Here is a 21,309-nt window from a genome sequence, read left to right as displayed (position 1 = left end):
CCCAGCATCATACATCACTCTGAAATATCATGACATCATTCATAGCAAACTCTCCCCGCATTTATTGCGTCAAACTTTCCAGCGGCGGGGATGCATCCAAGTCTGTTCCATTTTCTGTTATGGTCGCTTGTGCCACATAACCATAAAGACAAAGTCGTGGTCTTCTTCCCCTTACCATCTAGTCAGCATGACTAGCTCTTGCAGAGCTGAGCTCCTCTTTTGGCTGTCAGGAGGGAAAGGCAGTGGATATCGCAAGTGAGCCCGTTGCCCTCTTGCTTGTCACATTAATCGGTGTCTGCTGCTCTCAGAGGATACTGCTTTGACAATCCATTAGGCATATGAACACCTCATGTTGAACCTTGAATGCAAGGTGCTCCCATCCATTGCATTCTCTAGGTTTGGGGTAAGAAAGATTCTCTTTCCTATCGTAAATTTCTCTTTCTGTTGAGCAGAAGGTTACCGACATGGCACCCATGGGTGCCCATTCACCCACAGAGGTCTTCCCCAGGTTGGAAGGAATATTCATGGTCCGTATTTTTTTAAAAAATCACATGTTATTTCTTAAAACCATCTGATGTATAGCATAGTTGCTCACACTCAGTAAGAAAAAGAAGAGAAAATTCACAAGGAGGGGAAATGTTTTGCTCTGGAATGAAAGCCTTCATTAAGTCAATTGGAACTATAATTGACATAATGGTACCAGGACTGCAGGCTGTATAATGAGCTTTGATTGGAAATCCTCTTTCGCTTTAAACTTGCTGCTGTAGAAATGAGAATACACATCTTAATTTTTATACAGTGCTATATATATATATATAATGAAAAAGAATTGGATTGACTTCTTGATAACGATTCTTGTTTCCAATATAAGCTCTCCCTTTTATGACCAGCAAAATTACCGCAAATATCAGCAAGAAGAAACTTTGCTTAATAAACTCATAAATTAGATATTATTGCATCCTTACCACCAGCAGCCCACAAAATTGGTTAATATGTTATTTCTTATTAGTTTGTTTGTGCAGATGCTGGAACAAAACTAGCTGAATCATTGATCTTACACAAGCAAATGATCGCTTCCCTCCCTGGAGTAAGTAACAAAACATAAGTCGCCTCTTCATAAGCTCCAAGTTTCTTTACCATTTCTTAGCTTTGTACGTATGTAGCCCAAATTTTCCAGTTGGAAGGGACTTGAGACAGAAGAAGTGTGTGTGTGTGTGTGTATGTGTGTATAATCTCCATATCCTTGACCACTCGCCATGCCAACTGGGGCTTGGGATATAAGAAGGCAGCAATTTCCATCCTGCGCTATGTTGGAAAACAATCAGCTGTTTCTTTTCTGCCACAGTTCGGCTTCCACTAAAAACTACATTATCCACTTTGCTTTGGCTGAATCAAGCATAATTACTTAATTAATTTCAGTGGAAGGAAAAGGGCAAAAACTGTGCAGAAAATAACATCGTTGTTTATGTAACATTGGCCTTCATCTGATGTAGCAAGGAAGCTTGTGCCACCATAAATATATTACTATTTATATCATAGGACTCTTTTTAGGTAAATACATAGGTAAGTGACCCCTGGACAGAATGGAGTCAAAGGTTTGTGCTAATCACTGCAGAATCATATGGCATTCCATCTGCATTGAAACTTAGTGACTCAGTTTCAATATAGTGCATGCTTTCTGTCTTTCAGGAGAAGAAACTCCAAACCTTCCAAGCTTAAACGATACTAACAGTCACAACACCATTCTCCAGTTGAACTATAATGTTTTTTGAGTTAGGATGATACAATGGAGACTCTGGTAGCTTGAGGGCAGGGGTGGAAACGTGGAAGGGCAGATTATTCTGTTTGTACTCAACATATTTAGTGCAACGGGGAGAAAATGAATAAAAAGAAAGAGAAAGTCCTTCAGATTCAGTCATTGGTATTCAAGGGGCTGGCGCACAATACCCTTTATCGTTCTGTCATTCAGTTTGAAAGAAGCAACATGTGGAATCCTTCTTCCAAGCCCACTGGAAGATGGAGGAGACGTTGACAGGGCTCCCTGTGACCTTATTTTTGCTGTTTGTTGTCCTGTCAAGCCAACTGACAGGCGTAACTGTGGAGGAGACAGAAGGTGGTGTAGTTCAGCCCTACGTAGATTTTATATTAGCATAGAGAAATGAGAAGCACTTGGGTCAGCTGCTAAAATGCAGAATTTGAGCAGATTGTCTCTTCTCTCGCCCTCCAAATTCCAGCAAGTGAACCTCAACTGAGACTCTCTGAATTTGTGGGCCCAAATCATCGCTCGTCAAAGAGGGGCAATCTGTTATCCATATCAGCTGATTACTTTGGGTCGGAAAGGGAGTTAAGGTTGAATATTTCATTGCAGGACTGACCAGTTACATTCTGAATTCTCTGCCCCTCCACTCCAGGACAGAAAAAAATACAACTACAACCCTACTGCAATTGGCAGCAGCCAGTGTTAGAATAGTATGCCTAAAAAAATCACAACCACTTACAGTACTATTTGTCCTTTTGCAGTCAGTGAGGCTACATTAGTGTAACTGATCTGTGTGAATTGCTCCATTAGGAACAATATTTGTCTTGAGATTAATCAGCTATAAGGCTGCAATGGTGTACCCACTTACTGGGTCCAACTGAACCAGGTGGGATTTACTTCTGAGTCCAACTGAACCCAGTGGGACTTACTTCTGAGTAGACATATATAGGGTTCAGGATTCAGTTGGTTTTGGGCTGGGTGAGGGGAGGAAAATGGACTTCCATTATTGTGCTTTGAGGAGCCCTGATAGTTGGCCATTGTTCTTCCATCTTTTAGTGTGGAACAGCCGCCATGGAATGCATGAGACAGTACATTGGTGAAGTTTTGGATTTTATTGCCGATATGCATACGCTAACTAAATTAAAGGTGAGTATAACATTCAGACACATCAGTTCAAATAATGTTATTGGCTCGCTAGGGGAGTTCTGCATTCTGGCCATCCACATACCTGGGAGAACCTTTAGATGCTTTCTGAAAGCCCTTGCCATGTTTTATGGGAAAGTTGAAAAAGTAGCTTCCTACAATAACGATTATAGAAAGGGTTACTGTATGAGCAGCAAAAAGTAGGAAATAGTGCCCAGGATCTACAGGGGTGCCGGGACTCATGCAAATAACTTGTGCTAGGCCAGTGGAACTGCTGAGAATTGCTTGCTGTGCTGAGGCAGGAAGCAGGGCCTTTTTGGTCACTGCACCCTTTGAAACTCTCTCCCCCTAGACTAGAGGTACGGATGGCAACTTCATTGTTGGACTTGCATCATCAAGTCCCAACAGGGCAAACTTTTGGAGGAGGAGTTTAGCCTGTTCTGGGGTGTCATGTTGCCCTGTTCTGCCCTGTGTATATTGTATGATCTGATTTCCAAATTGTATTTGGTTTTAATTTATTGGTTTTTGGTGTGTTTTTGTTGCACTTTTGGAAGTTGCTTTGGGGCCCTTGGTGAAAAGTGTCCTCTATAAGTAAATGAATAAATTCAACTCCAATAAACAATAAGAGTAGCAGGTTTTTTTTAAAAAAAACTGCAATCATAACCAAAGCTCAACCAAACTCTTGTGCAAACAAATGAGTATTCACTTTTTGCAGGTATAATAAAGGTATTTGATAAACGGATTGAAGTATCATATAACCTGGACATTCGCTCTTTAGTGCAGCCTTTAACTCCCATCATTTGTAGTTCAAAACATCTGGAGAGCACCGGGTTGGTGAAAGCTGCTCTAGTGAACAGTGTTTTCATTTAAACGGAAGAGCTTCCTTGGCCTTCAAAATGCCTTTAAACACCCACATGTCTTACTTTTAATACCCTCAATATGCTGAATGTCTTTCCACCACAGAGTCACATGAAGACATGTTCCCAGCCATTGCATGAGGACACTTTTGGTGGGCATCTGAAGGTCGGTTTAGCCCAGATTGCTGCGATGGAGATCTCGCGTGGCAATCACAGGGACAACAAGGCTGTAGTTCGTTACCTCCCTTGGCTATACCATCCTCCATCTGCAATGCAACAGGGGTAAGGAAGTATCGGCTGCAAACAGTGCAACATTAAGAGCTTTAAAACACATCACCAGATGGGTGTGCCATGATGAGGGGTGAAAGTGAGGAGTTCCGTCCATCAGTTGTAATGGCAAATGTGGTCTCCAGGAGGTGAGGGTAGCCAATGGGTACAACCCCTCAATGAGTTAGGGACTTCCCCTGCATGTGAAGACAGGCTTCCCTGGATTGAGACCAGCAATGGGTCCAACCATCAAGAAGGTGGTTTCTGCACATGCTGTAGAGGGAAGGGAGGGGCAGATGAGGCTTCTCAACCTGGGGAGGTAGGCCATCTGGGAGAAGGAAAACGCTGATCCTAAACCTCATCTGCATTGTGGGTTCTTTTCGGGTGAAGAAATGGCTCAGGAGTAAACCCTGCACAAAACCAGAGTGGAGTCCCTAAGACGGTTTGATGGTGCCTTCTTCCAGCAACTCCTACAGACAAGCCAGTGCCAAATGTATTGCTCTGCTTTCCTTTGGACCACATCAGCGAGGCTTGTCATCTGGGCAATCCAGGACTGCCTAGCCTTGCGCCCCAAAGAGGTCACTTCAGTTCACCCCTAGAGCTGCACTCCATTGTCTCTTGAGACAGATGGATGCCAACAGCATCATCATTATGTACACACTAGGTGGGGAGCAGGAAAGAAACTGAATTTTCCTAGATACAAGACATTGCAGTTTGTGTTACTTCCCTTCAACAAAAATGGTACATTGAGAAAAGACATCTGAATCTGCACCACAGTTCCAAGGGCCAGGTACAGAGGCCTGAGGGCCGTGTTTGGCCCTCAGCCTGAGGTTCCCCACCCAACTCACTGTTTGAAACAAAGGGATCACCTGAAAAGGCCTGTTAATATGTACCTTACTTTGCTTTGCCCGTGTTTTGCATCCATTATAATGTTCATGCATTTGTTAGCAAAATAATGTTGTCTCAAGGCATGGGGAATAAAGCCTTTGGGATAACAAGGCACTGAAATGCATTTTCTTTTCCAACAGGCCCAAAGAATTCATTGAATGCGTGACTCATATTCGTTTGCTCTCGTGGCTCCTGCTGGGGTCACTGACACATAATGTCATCTGTCCAAATTCCCCTTCGACATGTATGCCCATTCCACTGGACGCTGGCTCTCATGTCGCTGACCACCTCATTGTGATCCTGATTGGGTTTCCAGAGCAGTCCAAGGTACAAGTATTCTGCAAGATGGTTGTGGCTAAACAACCTTTGACTATATAGATTTAAGCCTAATTAACCCAAATGGCTGCCTAATCTGCTGCCAACTTGCCTGGGTAATTAAGATCCTTGTCAGAGCTGCTGCCCCTTGGCAGTGGATGCTGAGAAGACTCTGCAGCTGTTCCACAGTCTTTTGATCAGAGGCTGGTAGTCAATAAAGCTGGGTGTCAATTTCTGTTTCTCATTCCCTCCAGTCTTAAGTTCAGTTCTCTACTTTTAGCCCTTGTGAAAATTCATCAGCGTCTTAGTACAAATTTCTCTCAGTAGGTATGTGTGTTATTAGCCATAATATACACTTTTTCTTTTTCATTTTTGCAAAACAGAGGTCCTTTGAAGAATGTACTTTGGGGCGTTGTTTTTAGCATTTTATTGCAAACTTTGCCCTAATATATGCATATCTGTGCACATGGCTTGGCTGGAGAATTGCATTACAAAATTCGAAGGAGCGTGAATTTCAAAGGGTGGCTGTGTTTCACTTTGTGTACTGTTTCAGAAAGTGTGAATTGGGTAGGCTCACCTTAAAACGTGAACTGAATCAAGATTTCATCTGCATGCAGAAGTTCCCAGGTTCATTCCTGATCATCTCACGTGGACATGACAAAGGAGGCAGTATAAGAGATTAAAATATTAAACGTTTTGTGGAAGATTGGAGCCTTTTTCTCTGGAAAATATAAAAGTCAACAGAAGCAGGATCAGGATCTGAAATAGCAGTGGATGGGAAATGGATAATGAATTGAAATAAGGGGGAAATAAATGAATAATTACTCTAAAGGTAAAGGGACCCCTGACCATTAGGTCCAGTCGTGACCGACTCTGGGGTTGCGGCGCTCATCTCGCGTTATTGGCCGAGGGAGCCGGCATACAGCTTCCAGGTCATGTGGCCAGCATGACTAAGCCGCTTCTGGCGAACCAGAGCAGCACACGGAAACGCTGTTTATCTTCCCGCTGTAGCGGTACCTATTTATCTACTTGCACTTTGACGTGCTTTCGAACTGCAAGGTTGGCAGGAGCTGGACCTGAGCAATGGGAGCTCACCCCGCCGCAGGGATTCGAACCGCCGACCTTCTGATCAGCAAGCCCTAGGCTCTGTGGTTTAACCCACAGCGCCACCTGCGTCCCCAATAATTACTGTAATGAAGGGGAAATTTTATGTTATATAACACAGCAGGAAAGAGTGGTTATGGAAACACCAGGAAGAAAGGCTGGGAACTCAACTTGTAAAAAAATCTTTTAAATTTGTAGTTAAATTGTTAAAAATCCTTGAAACTCAATTTTAAAAATGGGGGGGGGGGGATCCCTGCCATCTCCAATGAGAGCTGGGAATGTTCCTATTCTGAAACCCTGCAGAGCTCTTGCTAGTGTGGACAAGACTGAGCCTGACAGACCACATGTCTGTGTTCCCAGCTCCCATCAGCCTCAGCAAACATAGCCATTGGTCAGGAATGATGGGAGTTGTCATCCAACTAAATCTGGAGGGCACCAGGGTGGAGAGGCTGTTCTAAACACACCAATATTCTTCCATTCCCTTTCTCTCCCTGTTCTAACCAGCTCTGTGGTTCTGGTGTGTGTGTGTGTGTGTGGCTTTTTTATACTTTTAATGGCCTTCAGCTTGTCTATCCTTTTGCCTAACTCTAGCTTGTGAATTATAAGCTTGCTATTTCAATATGAATGAGTTGTCATACATATTGACAGACAGGGAAGGAAAATCTGAGGGAATTCTTGACAGAGCCATATTTGATTAGAATTGCTTTGATGGGCGGGCGGGTTATTATCGGACGAGGGAATTGTCATGCTCTGGTACTCCGGGGGAGGGTGTGAGCATCCCATAATGCACTGCTGGAAGGGAAAAAAGCAAACGCTTCTCCCCCCCCCTGTTTCTCTTTTCTGCAGACTTCCGTCCTGCACATGTGCTCCCTCTTCCATGCCTTTATATTTGCTCAGCTGTGGACGGTGTATTGCGAACAAGTGGCGGTTGCACCCACGGTGCAGAACCAGAACGAATTCAGCTTCACCGCCATCCTGACCGCCCTGGAGTTCTGGAGCCGAGTCACCCCGAGCATCCTGCAGCTGATGGCACATAACAAGGTGGTGAGTCAGAGGCAGTGAGCAGAGCTAGGCGAGATCTCTCAAAGCCCCAAGAAATAGGTAGACCAGGCATAGGCAAACTCCGGCCCTCCAGATGTTTGGGACTACAATTCCCATCACCCCTAGCTAACAGGACAAGTGGTCAGGGGTGATGGGAATTGTAGTCCCAAACATCTGGAGGGCCAGAGTTTGCCTATGACTGAGATAGACCCATTTGAAAATGAAAATCCTAGGGCACACACCACACATGCACACACCTGGCAGCCAGAATAGAGACTATAGGGCTATATAGCTCAGTAGTAGAATCAATTGCATTTCCAGGAGATAATCTTGCAGTGTGGCAGCACGCATGCTTTGAGACTCCCTGCCTGTTAGGCAGGCGCTCTCGCAACATTTCATAAATAAATGCATAAATATTGCTTTAGATTCCTGCTGAAAGCTTTTATTCTTATTCTTATTACCCTGCTGGGATACATTTATTTATTAAATTTATATCCCAAAGGAGCCCAACATTATTAGGGTTGCCCTGTTTAGAAGAGCAAAAAACAGGACACATTTGCCGACTTCTACTTTTAACTGTGGATCACTATGGCGACTCTACCTGTGAAAAGGAGGATGTGTCCTGGAAAAAGAGGACATATGGCAATCTTACCCAACACAGACTCCCTTGGGAAGTGGTGGACTCTCCTTCCTTGGATGTTTTTAAGCAGAGGTTGGATGGCCACCTTTCATGGATACTTAAGTTCAGATTCTTGTATTGCAGGGGGTTGGACCAGATGAAATTTAACTGGGTTGTTCTGAAGTTTAATTAAAATATCCAAATAACAATGAAGCAGGCTACAAAAAGGGTTTAACTTTATCAGCAAGATTGAAAATTCCATGGCTTTTTTGTTATTGAGATCTATTTGCCTTGGTTTACCTTTATATTTACAGTTACAGGTAGGTAGCCGTGTTGGTCTGTCGTAGTCGAAACAAAATAAAAAAATTCCTTCCAGTAGCACCTTAGAGACCAACTAATAGTTGGTCTCTAAGGTGCTACTGGAAGGATTTTTTTAAATAAAATTGTTTCTTTATATTTATATCACATAAAAGTTAAAATGATATTTACAACCCAAGGCTGGGAGACATCCCCTCGCCCTGTATGCCATGTTTTATGCTTTGAAGATTACATATTCATAACTCACTGCTGATTCAGAATGATAAATCACTTTGGATGGGCAGGGAATAAATAGGACCTAGATAGCAAGTTAACTTCAGAGAGAATCCAGTAAAAAAAAAGTTTGTGGTTTTTTTAATAAAAAAAATCTGGTTCTGCTATGCATGGTGGTTGTCCTGAATGGCATGCTTGAAAAGTCTTTTCAAGGTTAATTGAAATATACAGAGCATCATTGGGTTGCACTGGTGGAAGCTAAAACTGAATAAAATCTCTTACAGATTGTCATGGCTATGTAAAAGGTAATGTTGGGTTTCCATTTCTTCACTGGATATTCAATCTGATGTGTTCTTGGCTCAAGGTGATAGCTCAGTAGGTAGAGCATGAGACTCTTAATCTCAGGGTCGTGAGTCTGAGCCCCACGTTGGGCAAAATATCCCTCCATTACGGGGGGCTGGACTGAATGAGCTTTGCGGTCCTTTCCAGCTCTACAATTCTACGATTCTGTATTGCTTTCATTTAAGTACCATGCTAATGAATCTAGGTTAATCTCATCAGTCTCAGGTTTTTTGTGTGTTTTGTTTTCACGACGATATTGCACTGAGCATTTACTTTATTGCAACATCTTTCTCCCCTCTACAGATGGTAGAGATGGTATGTCTCCATGTGATCAGCTTGATGGAGGCTTTGCAGGAATGCAATTCCACTATTTTTGTCAAGGTAGGTCAATTCTCCATTGAGAATACTTTTTCCTCTTTCTGTTTTTTAAAGATGGCTAGAATCCAAAAGCCTGTACATCCGAAAGAAGAAATTGCAGCCAACACAACTGGATTTTTTCCTGTGCTCCAAGTAGCATGCAGGACTGAGATTCCTTCATTCATAATAGAGAGGAAATAACTCTGGGGTCACGAAGAGTCGGACACGACTAAACGACTAAACAACAACACAACTCTGGTGACTGGGTTCAGCTGGTAAAACAGCTTTCGGTACAGCTTTTATATAACTCAGCTGTATCCTTTCCCCCAAATGATGTGGTTCTTAGGAAAATAGGGTCAAAGAGACAAGGGGAAAATATAAGCGATTGTTCTTCTCTGCTTTCTTCCAGCCTTTTACCAAAAAGCTGCCTATGTTCTTCAAAAGGTAACATTTGTTGCCAACTGATGGGCTTTCTCTTGGAGCGTTAGGTGGGAAGCGCCATCAGAATGCATGCAAAAAAATTATTTTTTATTTTGTTTAAGATAAAATGTTTTTGCAGAGGGAGACCCCGTTCCACTGTCCTAACAGCTTTTACCGTCAAAAAGTTTTTCCTGATGTTTAGTTGGAATCTCCTTGTAATTTGAAGCCATTGGTTTGAGTCCTAACCTCCAGAGCGGGGAAAAACAAGCTTGTGCCATCTTCCATGTGACAGGCCTTGAGATATTTGAAGGTGGCCACCCTATCTCCTCTCAGTCTCCTCTTTTCCAGGCTAAACCTACCCAGCTCCTTCAACTGTTCCTCATAAGTAGGGTTGCCAGACTCAATAGAGGACAGGACTTCTGTGCCTTTAATTGCCCTGCTATCTTTTGAGTCTGGAAACCTTAAAGAGAAACCAGCAGACCCTTTGTTTAATTTCCAGACTCAAAAGAGAGCAGGGCAATTAAAGGCACAGAAGTCCTGTCCTCTATTGAGTCTGGCAACCCTACTCATAAGGCTTGATTTCCAGACTCTTGATTGTATTGGTTTCTCCTTCAGCTGCCTTCATCCCCAGTCACTGACCATGCTAGCTGGGGCTAATGGAGACAGTGTCTACACCCCAGTTTTCTATAGGGTTAAACACACCTCTCTTGCACCGTGGGGCATACAGCATCCTAGCTGTTTGGCTTGCTGCCTGCTTGTTAGGGATACAGACTTGTCCAGCTCTGCTTCTGTGTGTAATTGACAGTCACTGCAAGGGCAAAGCCATCTTCCTAACGTTTCAAGATCTCGCCTCCACGCTGTAATGCAGTTGTGTTCTGCTCTTCACTGGGATTCCCTAACCAATGCTGTTGGTAATTAGGGACAACGACCCACTAACAGAACACAGCCAAGTATTACGCCATCTGGTTTGGTCAATGAAAGCACATCCTCTGGAGGGTGATTTATCTCATGCTGTCAATACTGATTAGGTTGTACACGGAGCTCTAGGGAGCTTAATTGGAAAATTGCAAATCTTGATGCCATTTGGAGGAGCGCTTTAGAACAATATGTCCAACTCCTTAAATAATATGGGAGAGCGTGGAAAACATGTCAAAAGGGCCTGCGGGCTTGAAGCGAACCTGGCACACACTTAAAAATAAACTAAAAACAACAACCCCAAACAAATCAACTGTTGCAGCCCTCTTCGTTTCTTCCACAGAAATCTGAGCTTAGCAAATGCCGGAAACAGGCACAGTAAGCAGATGTGATACAGGCATGTCCATGTGCTAAGAAAAATGTGGAGGTTTGGTTAAACACCATCCTCAAGGTATTGCAGGTTACAGGTGTGTCACAGGAGCATATACAGAAGTAGCCCAATGATGGGCAGCCTTTTCTCCATTGAGGGCATATATATATATATACACTGTGTGTGTGTGTGTGTGTGTGTGTGTGTGTGTGTGTGTGTGTATGTATATGTATGTATCTATATATATATATGACCAAGGGCTGCATGAAAGTTGAGGGTGGTGTTAGGTTAGGTTAGGTTAGGGTTGCCATATTTTGAAGAGTAAAAAGGGGAAACATTTGCCGACTTCCACCACACTTGCTGAAATTCCCCTTTCCACGCACATACCACCTGCTAAAGGTGCAGGCGCTCCTCTCCGCCTTCTCACCTGGAGAGGCTGCTGCAGATCCCCCGGTCCTCTCACATTCCCTAAAACCAAAGCCTTCCTATCCCTTAGCAGAAGTCATTTTCCCCAGCTGCTGGCGACTCCATGTGCATCGTCCTCACCCCACGCCAAGACCCTTGCTTCCTCCTCCCTCCCCGCTTTCCAGTTCCCCAGCCACTGGCCACCCTCCCCAGCACGCTCCTAGCCAGCCCCAGGGACCCTCTCTCCATGAAACTCCTCACACTCCTCACTTTTAGCACCCAGCATCCTCAAATGGATATATTCACAGTTGGTTTTCCTGGTTTACCTACCCCGGTCCAATATTCTAACCTCTACACCACCATTTTGCATGTAGAGCAGATGTTCTGGCACTGGGCTACTGCAACCCTTATCCACTTTCCTAAAAAGGGGGGGGGAGCCGCCATGTACAGGTCGATTTAAATTGACCATGTGACAGCTGCCACTGCTCAGTGGAGTTGGTTGCGCGGCCAATGGCACGCCACATGGACTGAGTAGCTCTTTGAACACCTCTGCAATTCCCTCCCCTGCTTGTCAGTTCTGGAGCTCTTAAGACAATTGCATAACCCAAATGGCGCCCTGCAGAACATAGGCAGTCGCAGGCACCATGGGGAGCAATTTGAAGCAGATTCCACACCATGGCAATTTCATTGGAACTAGCTGCAGTATCGTTACAAAGCAGTAATGGGGGGAGGGAATTGATCACAAAAATCCAGAGTTTCAGTGTAAAGGTCAGCAAAAATGTGTTTTAAAATAAAGTTTAAAGTCATTCATAAATATCTCTTTTTTTTAAAGAAAAATGCTCTTGTTTTTCTAGAATATTTAAACATCAGTTTATTAAAAGATTTTACTTTTTTAAATAAAAGACATGGCACAGAGCACAGCTTAGCCAATGTTCCCTGCAAATGTTCGTTGTACTACCTGTGAATGAATGTTATCAGCAAGGTTTATGGTTCGTTCTTCAGACTAAGAAAATTAGTCACATCCTCTTCTGACTGTGTGTAACTATGATAACAACATGGTAACTGTAATAAATTAATTCTCACTACGCCAAGGAAAATAATGCAATTTCTGTCTTCCATCAGCTGATCCCGATGTGGCTGCCAATGATTCAGTCCAATTTAAAGGTAGGCTCCCCACTTCCAGCTGCCCAACTTCAACCTTTTCCCCCATGTATTTTTATTTAAGAAAACATTGAATTTTGTGCCCAAATTCATCATAAGAATTCTGGATTATTTATTTATTGTGGTTATCCATTGCTTACTACAAAAACATACCAAGGCAACTTGCAATTACAAATGCATACATGATACAAAATGCTAAGTACGTCAGAAATATAGAAGGGTATTCATAGACTAAAAGTGTCCTGCAATTACACTAAAAGGACAAATCCTATCCCACTCTACTAAAAGATGAACACCAAGACAGGCCTGGGTATCGTCATACTCTATGACCCTAACTGAATGCCAAATACCTATGTGCCATTAAAAAAACAGACCAAGAACTCAGGCCAATATAAGATTCAATAGTGAGAATAATCCCTACTGACAAATCAAATATGAACTGCAAAAACAAGAATACATATAGAAGTTGTAAACTCAAAGCTACAAGGATATATACAACAATAATCTGTTGCAGCATTAGATGTGAGAGTCTTTAAATTGGGTCGAGTTCATGCTAGTCCAAAATCAGGATATATCAATGTCGTGTTTGATGTGAAAGTCTTAAAGTCTCAATCATTAATCAGAAATCAGAAGCCAGTCAGAAATCAGAAGCCAGGACATGGCCCTGTTTCGGTGTCTTCACCTTCATCAGCTGGAAGTATTCAACATTACATGAAAACACATTTATGTACTGGTTACATAATGCCACCCTCAGCATCTCCCTCAGAGGGGGAGCGGTTCATGAGGGGAGGTGTGGTCCCTAAATTATTAGTTTTTATTTCTTTATTCAGGAATATTTACACCTCACCGACTAACCAAATTTCTCAACGTAGTTTACGATACATTAAAATACAATAAATTAGGCAATGATGCAGTAGTCTGGAGATGCAGAGGTGCCTCCCTCTGGGGTCTCAGATGATTCTACATGAACTGAGACTCTTAATAAGTTCATCCTCAGCTATGTCGTTGTACCTTTGCCCATTAGGGACACGGGTGGTGCTGTGGTCTAAACCACTGAGCCTCTTGGGCTTTCCGATCGGAATGTTGGCGGTTCAAATCCGCGCAATGAGTTGAACTCCCGTTGCTCTGTCCCAGCTTCTGCCAACCTAGCCGTTCGAAAACATGCCAGTGCAAGTAGATAAATAGGTACTACTGCAGCGGAAAGGTAAAGGGCATTTCAGTGCGCTCTGGTTTCCATCACAGTGTTCTGTTGCGCCAGAAGCGGCTTAGTCATGCTGGCCACATGACCTGGAATGCTGTCTGTGGACAAATGCCGGCTCCCTCGGCCTGAAAGCGAGAAGAGCACCACAACCCCATAGTCGCCTTTGACTGGACTTATCTTTACCTTTTTACCTTTGCCCCATGCAACCCAGGACAAGGGAGTCTGGGGCTAAAACAGCTTGCAAAAACTCCCCCAAACAAACCCTTTCCATGATGCTACTTCTAAGAGATGAAACAGATGCAGCTCCTTCGGAATCAGAGAAGGAATCGCTGAACTTCCACATGGCTCAGCCTCTCAGGGCCATGCAAGGGAAGGAAATCAGAAGGCCAAGGAAGGGAACTTTAGAGAGCGGCACCGATAATTGAGCTGACTCAGGCGATTCTCTGCGAAGCCTCAATTAGGTGCACAAGGCAATACAAAGGCAGCCCCCCGAGGAGCCATGCGGTTTGCACAGAAGAGCAGGAAACTTTGGGAGAGAGAAGCGAAAGCACTGGTTCTGTTGTTGACATGTGGCTACTGAAAACTCATGTAGACCTGGATGAATCATCTGAAATGGAGGGGACTTATAAGAGCCACACTTTCATAGCCTCATTGTCTTAGGTTGTGGCAGCTAGATAAGTTGTTGATTTTGCACGCCTGTGATAAATAGGGGAACGCATTGGAGTCAAAGGAATCTGAAGGTGTAGCAGGATGCTTCAGAATTATATGGGGCTCATCAGAGGCGTAGAAATGTTGTTGTCCAATTTCCAATTGGTAAACAACAGTAAACACAGCTTTGTGAGACAGAAGGATAGCAGAGTAAATCGATCTGCCTACGAACAACTTTGGCTGTGTTGCATACTTGCCCAGCATGCTTCTATCACGAAAATCAAACCTTGTTTCTAAACGTCCCGGAATTTTCCTTCTGAAGTTCAGATAACAGTCTAATTGCAGCGGACTGCAGCGGAAGTCTTATCCAGCTTTCAGTGCCCTTGCGTGCCTGAGAAAATAACTCACTTTCACTCCCTTGTTCATTAAAACAGAGAAGATTTATTAAGGCAAACAGCCCGGAGTATTTTGCTGCATCCCGGCTGAATGCTTCGACACACAACACACAGAATTAAAACATACAATCCCATATATGACAGAAAGTTTACAACAGTACACATACAGTTCCTGTTTCCTGTTTACATGACACGTCACAGGTACTTCCTGTTTATATGAGAACAGGCCCCATGATACAGGACGACTGCTGAGCTATTAACCCTCTCAGCTCACACTCTATAAGGAGGCATGAGTCGAAGAAAGGACTTTGTGGCACCTCTGCAATCCAGACATAAAAAAAATGCTACAGACATTAGTGTTTGCATGAAAATGCAGTGTCTTCTGCATTTACCAATAATGCCAGGGTGAGAGGATACAGGGGAAACATGAGCAGTCTGTGATTGACAGGTCTAGCATGCAACCAGAGGGCACGGTTTCGTCAGTGCTGTCCAGTTCCATTGCTTGGGGGGAGGAAGTAGCTTTGCAAGAGTGCAACATGCACCTCTAAGTTTAAGGAAGATGCCAGGAAGGGAAGGAGAGGGGAATGATTTTACCCTGAATGGTAATTTGTTTCAGTTCTTCCCACTCCAAATTAAACTTTTACAGTGCTTAACACAAAAGCCCCTGCACCTCTTTGCAGTTTCAAAGCAGCTCAAATTAATAAGGAGAGTAGAGGAAAATTGGGATTCCCCCCGCCCCCCAGTCTTATGCTGGGCGTGAATATTGATTGTTTTATTTCAGAATGACATTTCCTTAAACAATTGTTTGAAAGTTGATTTTTATGGCCCATGGTTGAAATCCTTTTAAAATAAAATTTTAAAAAATGACTGATATATCAAAACAAACAATTTAGTTCAATTCAAATCTTTATTACGGTCAGAGACCAGCATAAAAAGGTGGGATACAGTCATTTAAAATCTGAAAAGTGTTTTGGAAAGCTAAAAGGTATTAAAACAGAAGGTGAAGATAAAAGTCTATAAGAATTTAAAAGAATCTAAAAGAATCTAAAGGAAGGGATAGGAGCATTGGGCGGGTGTGGAAGAGGTTGATCTATAAAAAAACTTTAACTATTAATTTACAGAGCACTCTGACATGTTCATTAAATCAAACAAATCAAAAAACAACCACCCCACCTTTTGTATATTTTAACAGCATTTGTCTGCTGGGCTGCAGCTTCGCCTGCAAGCGATCCAGAGCAACGTGAACCATCATAGCCTTAGGATGCTGCAGGGATCGGGCCAGATGAACACCAACTTCACCGTCCTCCGAAAGTGGCTGCAGTGCACCCAGTTTAAGATGGCTCAAGTGGAAATCCAGTCGTCTGAAGCAGCCTCTCAGTTTTATCCGTTATGAACCGGGCAGAACCTTCCAGAACCTTCTGCTTAGACTAGCAATAATAGGGCTAAAAGCTATAAGACTAAAGGCCATCCTTAAAAACAGTACTGTAGCTACACTTTTTTTTTTCTTCGTCTGGTAGGTGTATACAAATAGCAGAAGTTGGCGGTCTGGCTGCATCCACTCCTAACCACAAATATGTACTTGCTCATGTGGGTAACAGTCCAATGTCCTCTTCATAATGAGGGTCCACCAAATGAGGGAGGCAGTGTGCCTCTGAATGCCAGTTACTGGAAACCACAGCGGGGGCGGGGGCTGCGGCACTTGGTTCCTGCTTCCAGGCTTCCCATGAACATCCGGTTCTCTGCTGTGAGAACAGGATGTTGGAACAGATGAGCCATCGGCCTGATCCAGCAGGCTCTTCTTATGTTTGCCTGAGGCCTGCGCGTAGCAAGATGTTAAACTGTGTGTGCTTCAAAATCCTACCTTCTTCCCTACCCCCACCCGACCCTAAGAAATTACTCTTCCCTCTGCTTGTTACTTTTAATATCTTTCAATCCCACCGTTGTTTGTGCTCACCGATACCAAGGAGTGCTCTGTGCTGCTATTTTAAAACAAGCAGGGTTTTTAGAAACCTCCTCAGTGCTTTTCTTGCTGCTGCTGCTGCTGCTGTCGTCTTGAAACTCAAAACTCAGTAATGCAATAAACCTTGTCACTTTAAGATAGTGACCCTATATAATGAGGATTTTTGCAGGTGTTCTTTCTTTTCTCTTTTCCAAATGGCGGTGACCACTTCCTTGGGCCTTGGCCCATGATCTGCGGGTCCAGGAGTGCCCCTTATAGAGTAACCCTATGCATGTTAGGCCTATTGAATTCCATGGGGCTTAGTCCCAGGGAAGTGTGTCGAGAGCTGCCACTTTACAGAGAAGGTGGAGAAGGGGTTGTTGAGAGAATCAGCGATGGAGGATCCACCACTTCCTAAGACTTGCCAGGATTGAACCTAGGTCTCCTCCTTCATCGGGGAAATGGGAGGATTTAGAATCATGCAGATCCAAGGCCTCCCCCAACCTGCCCCTGCAACACAGCCTTCCCAGGCTTTTCCAGCACCAAAGGAGCAATGGAGGAGGCCTCTGGAAGTGGACCTCCCTCTCCGCTGGCGAGGGTGGGGAAAGCTGCATCATCCAATGACCCCTTAGCCATCCTTCTCTGGGATTGCTCCTTTGGCATCCCAGGAGAGAGAAAACCTTCCACATTAACCACTCCAAGGGAGGGTAGGTGAGAAGGCAGTTGAAAACGTAAGGGTTCTAGAGTCTGTTCTGGCACTTTGCTTTGGGGGATCGGAGAAACCTGAAGCCAGTCGTGCTTGTAGAGAGCATTCTTACAAAAGTGCACTTAGAAATTAGGTGGCTAAACAGTTAGTTGTCTTTTTCATTTTAAGTAAATTTAAGTGCTTTAACATTGTTTCACCATTAGTACTTCCCTGCAGTCCTCAAGCTACTCAGCACCCCTCTGTATACTACCTGTACAGTAATCCTGTATTTTATTCCTTCTTAAATACTTGTATACTGTAAGATTTAAAACTAGTCCCATTCCCGCGGTCACTAGGGAGAACGCAAACTTCCTAGCTTCCCCTGGGAAAAAGGTTTGGGATTGTAGATTTGCATATAGTACATAGAAATTATAGAGTCACTGCATAGAAAGCGATGTTAAATATTTTTTAAAAGCAAATTTTAATAGCATTGAGACAGCCTGATCTGCTGAAATGTATAAAAAAGCCCATTGTTGCTTTGCATTGGGCTTTGAATCAGAGCCTAACAACAGAAGAAGACCTTGTAATTCAAATATAACCTTTTCTGTGTATACATAGCCGAGATATACTGTATTTATTGCTGTAATCTGCTGAACAAAAGAACACAATTTTAAGCTTTATATTAAAATGCTATAAAGTGAACAACTCTTTAATACTACTCTTAATAATATTTGTTATTATTTTCCTTCAAATAAACTCACTAGTGTGTTACATTGGATTTGTCGTCATTTGCAGTACGGCAGTGGCAAAAACTACTCTCCATTGTGAAGGTTGTGTGGGTTTTGCACCCTTGCTTGCTTGCAGGAGATTACGCAGCAGATTAAATGCAGTTGGGGCATGTGCTCAGCCAGAAAAATATGAAACTACACATTTAGAAAACATTCGAAGCATAGGACTCTGTCTTACAGTAAGTCAGATCATCTAGCTCACTGTTGCTGACACTGACTAGCAGGAGTTTCCCAGGGTTTCAGGGTGGAGTAATTAGGTGTGTGGGTGCTCTTTCCTAGCGTGGGCACCCAGTGCCTGCAGGGGGAGTGGTCCCCATAGGACCTGTTTCTACCTTTCCATCATACCACCCCAGGGATACAAGCAACTCATCAGAGCATTATAAGCCTTTGCATTCCTTCCTCTCTGGGCTTATATAAGTTGCCCAAGCTCAGGATCTCAAGTAATTTTTCTGTGTCCTCTACTCTGGGTCAATGGGGGCGGGGATTCTACACACATGAAGGCAATGGCTGGCTGGTGGACCCTGGGAAGGGAAGATCTCCCAGGGTGGGAGGCTGGGAGAAGAAAGGGAAGCTCTCAGGTGAGAGCTGGGAGAGTCCTCCCACTTCTGTGTGAGACAAAGGTGAAGATCTACCTTCAAGAGAGGACTGCATTTTCTCCTCTGTTTGTTTGTTTGTTTGTTTGTTTGTTTGTTTGTTTGTTTGTTTGTTTGTTTGAGATTGGTTTCTTTTACTGTATTATGTAAAGCTTTAATAAAATATTACGGGGGGGGGATCCTGAGTAATTGGTTGGTTGGTTGTAAGCCACTTTGGGTTGTCTTGGGCAAGATAACATGATAGACCAACAGATAGATGATTGATAGATAGATAGATAGATAGATAGATAGATAGATAGATAGATAGATAGATAGATAGATAGATAGATAGATAGATGATAGATAGATAGATAGATAGATACAGTAGGTAGATAGGTAGATAGGTAGGTAGATAGATAGTCATCTGGAGAGGAAGTACAGCACTCAAACCCAGATATCCCATTCCTCAACATTTCCTATTACATGGCTTGGGTGCCCAAAGAGCAGCAGAGGGTTGAGAGTGTGGGCACCCGTATTTTGGGACCATTTGGCAATTATATGCCAATTATTTGCTGTACTGACACTTGGAAGAGCCATCCTCAGACATTGTCCACTAAAATGCCTCCATCTTCTCCAAATTTATACACATTGGCCCTGATCCAAGAATGCTCTTCTACAAGGCACGAGGGAAGGAAATCAACAGGGAAATCAACCTTTTGATATACTTACCACAGGGGTGTGGTTACTGTTGGATCAGCATGAACTCATGAAAGAAGAATAAGAAATCAGTGTGTGCATGCCTGGGTTGGGAACATAATCTGAAGGGTGTTATTTAATTGGATAAATAATAGGGACGTCTTTATCGGTACCTGACAATACACAACATGTCAGGTTCCTGTATTGCTACTGTAAGTACAGTATTTTGTAAATCAGCATGAAGCCACCAACCAGCAAACCAGAGCAGCTGGCAGATCTGAGTGTCTTCTTTATCCTAAACCTATCAAGGCTTTCTTTACAGTGCCTGGAGGGTTATGCCCATGTGTTACATACAAAGATCTGGAACATTTGTCTTTGAAAAAAGAGTTGGTTGCAGGGATATTGGAGGAAATTCTGGACTGCAAATCCTGAAGTCCTTTCTAGCTCAGGTAGTGCCTGTGGCAATAAAAGCTGGCCTTAGGGAAACCTCATTAAAAATCATAGAATCATAGAATCTTGGAGTTGGAAGGGACCCAAGGGTCATCTAGTCTAACCCCATGCAATGCGGGAATCTCAGCTAAAGCATTTAAGTCAAAGCCAAAACCAACCATTTAGCAAAAATTGGAGGTGATCTGCCTTGGAAAGTTTCCCTGTCGCAGAAACTTAACTTTGTTCATCCAAACGTACAGAAGGGCTCTCATTTGATTTGTCTTAATGAGATAAATATTCAACTTCTTATGTGCAGACTGTGAATTGTCACTCAGCTGACAGCAGGCAGAATGGGGATAGCTGTTTGCAGCAAATTCCCCTCCCTCCTGGAGCCTCCCATGTCCCCCTATATCTGTTCTGCCCCCCACTAACCCCCAGGGGCAGCTTTGGGGTGCGAGAGCTGCAGGAGAGAGTAAGAATCGCCAAATATTATTTCCCTCCCCATTCTGCTGATGGAAACCTTAGTGATAACAGAGTGGAGGCAACCCTTTGAGTCATCTGACTGTGGGAAATGACATAAAGTCACTACATGCAGCCAACCAGCTAATCCTATCTAATGACATGTGCAAGCGATTTGCTGGACGTAGCTCAAAGCCGCCAATACTCCATGCAGAATCTCTTTGGCACAAACCTGCCAAAACCACAAAATCACCTATGATATTTTTTTTTATCAAGATGCACTGTTTTACCTCTTTGAAAGCTAGTAAAATATTAAAAAGCCATAAGCGTTTTGTTTGCCCAGCTACTGAATTATACATGGAAAGAGTTGACCTAGCCTTCCATTACGTCTATCAAACTGGCGGTCATGGTTGGTTTGCCAGCTTTGATGAGGAGCTGGTTAAATACAATTCCAGACTGCTGTGTTGCCCAACATTGCCAGTGTAAGGGTATACCTTAGGGACCTTGGGGCTCGAGTCCCTATTTATTTGTTGATTTGTTTGTTCATTTTCTCTTATAAAAATGAATTGCCTTTCCACCTGAAAGGAACCCAAGGTGACTTACAACTCACACAGCAGCTAAAACAATAAAAATATATAAACAACCCTCTAAGCAAGAACTTTAAAATGCCCAGGAGAACATAAAATGTTCTCTCTCCAAGTAACAGATGCCAAATGGCGGCTTAGCTGAATGTTCTGCGGGTTAATTTTTGGAACTTGAGAGAAGTGATTCCTGGGGTGTATGAAAGCCCTATTAATGCTACCTTTTTGTGGCTGTACAACACACACAGCTTCTTGAGAGGCTCTCTCCCTCTCCCCCCCCACCCCCCCCCCCCGGTTTTCAATGCTCAGCAAGTAATCCTAGCCAATAAGGGTTCACAGGCTTGACTACTTGCTATCATTGTCTATCACATTCATTCCAAAGTTGTGCATTCCCCCACAGACCTTGCAAATCATTACACCAT

General features: G+C 43.4%; 1 protein-coding gene across 6 annotated transcripts in view; it reads left to right on the top strand.

Moving 5' to 3' along the window:
- Positions 1–18,113, top strand: part of UNC79 (unc-79 homolog, NALCN channel complex subunit) — a 155,604-nt gene extending 137,491 nt beyond the window's left edge. For all 6 annotated transcript variants that reach the window (XM_035106977.2, XM_035106968.2, XM_035106960.2 and 3 more), the window contains 8 exons: positions 1,010–1,087; positions 2,816–2,905; positions 3,866–4,041; positions 5,055–5,241; positions 7,180–7,377; positions 9,170–9,247; positions 12,456–12,497; positions 15,931–18,113. In XM_035106977.2, coding sequence (XP_034962868.2) covers positions 1,010–1,087; positions 2,816–2,905; positions 3,866–4,041; positions 5,055–5,241; positions 7,180–7,377; positions 9,170–9,247; positions 12,456–12,497; positions 15,931–16,131 — 1,050 coding nt within the window. In that variant the 3' untranslated portion in view covers positions 16,132–18,113. The remainder of the gene's footprint in view (positions 1–1,009; positions 1,088–2,815; positions 2,906–3,865; positions 4,042–5,054; positions 5,242–7,179; positions 7,378–9,169; positions 9,248–12,455; positions 12,498–15,930) is intronic.
- Positions 18,114–21,309: the final 3,196 nt, after the last annotated feature.

This window comes from Zootoca vivipara, chromosome 1 (genome assembly GCF_963506605.1).
Source record: "Zootoca vivipara chromosome 1, rZooViv1.1, whole genome shotgun sequence".
In the NCBI taxonomy this organism is placed as follows: domain Eukaryota; kingdom Metazoa; phylum Chordata; class Lepidosauria; order Squamata; family Lacertidae; genus Zootoca; species Zootoca vivipara.
Note: the sequence above shows the minus strand (reverse complement) of the source record. Positions and strands in the feature narration are given on the sequence as shown.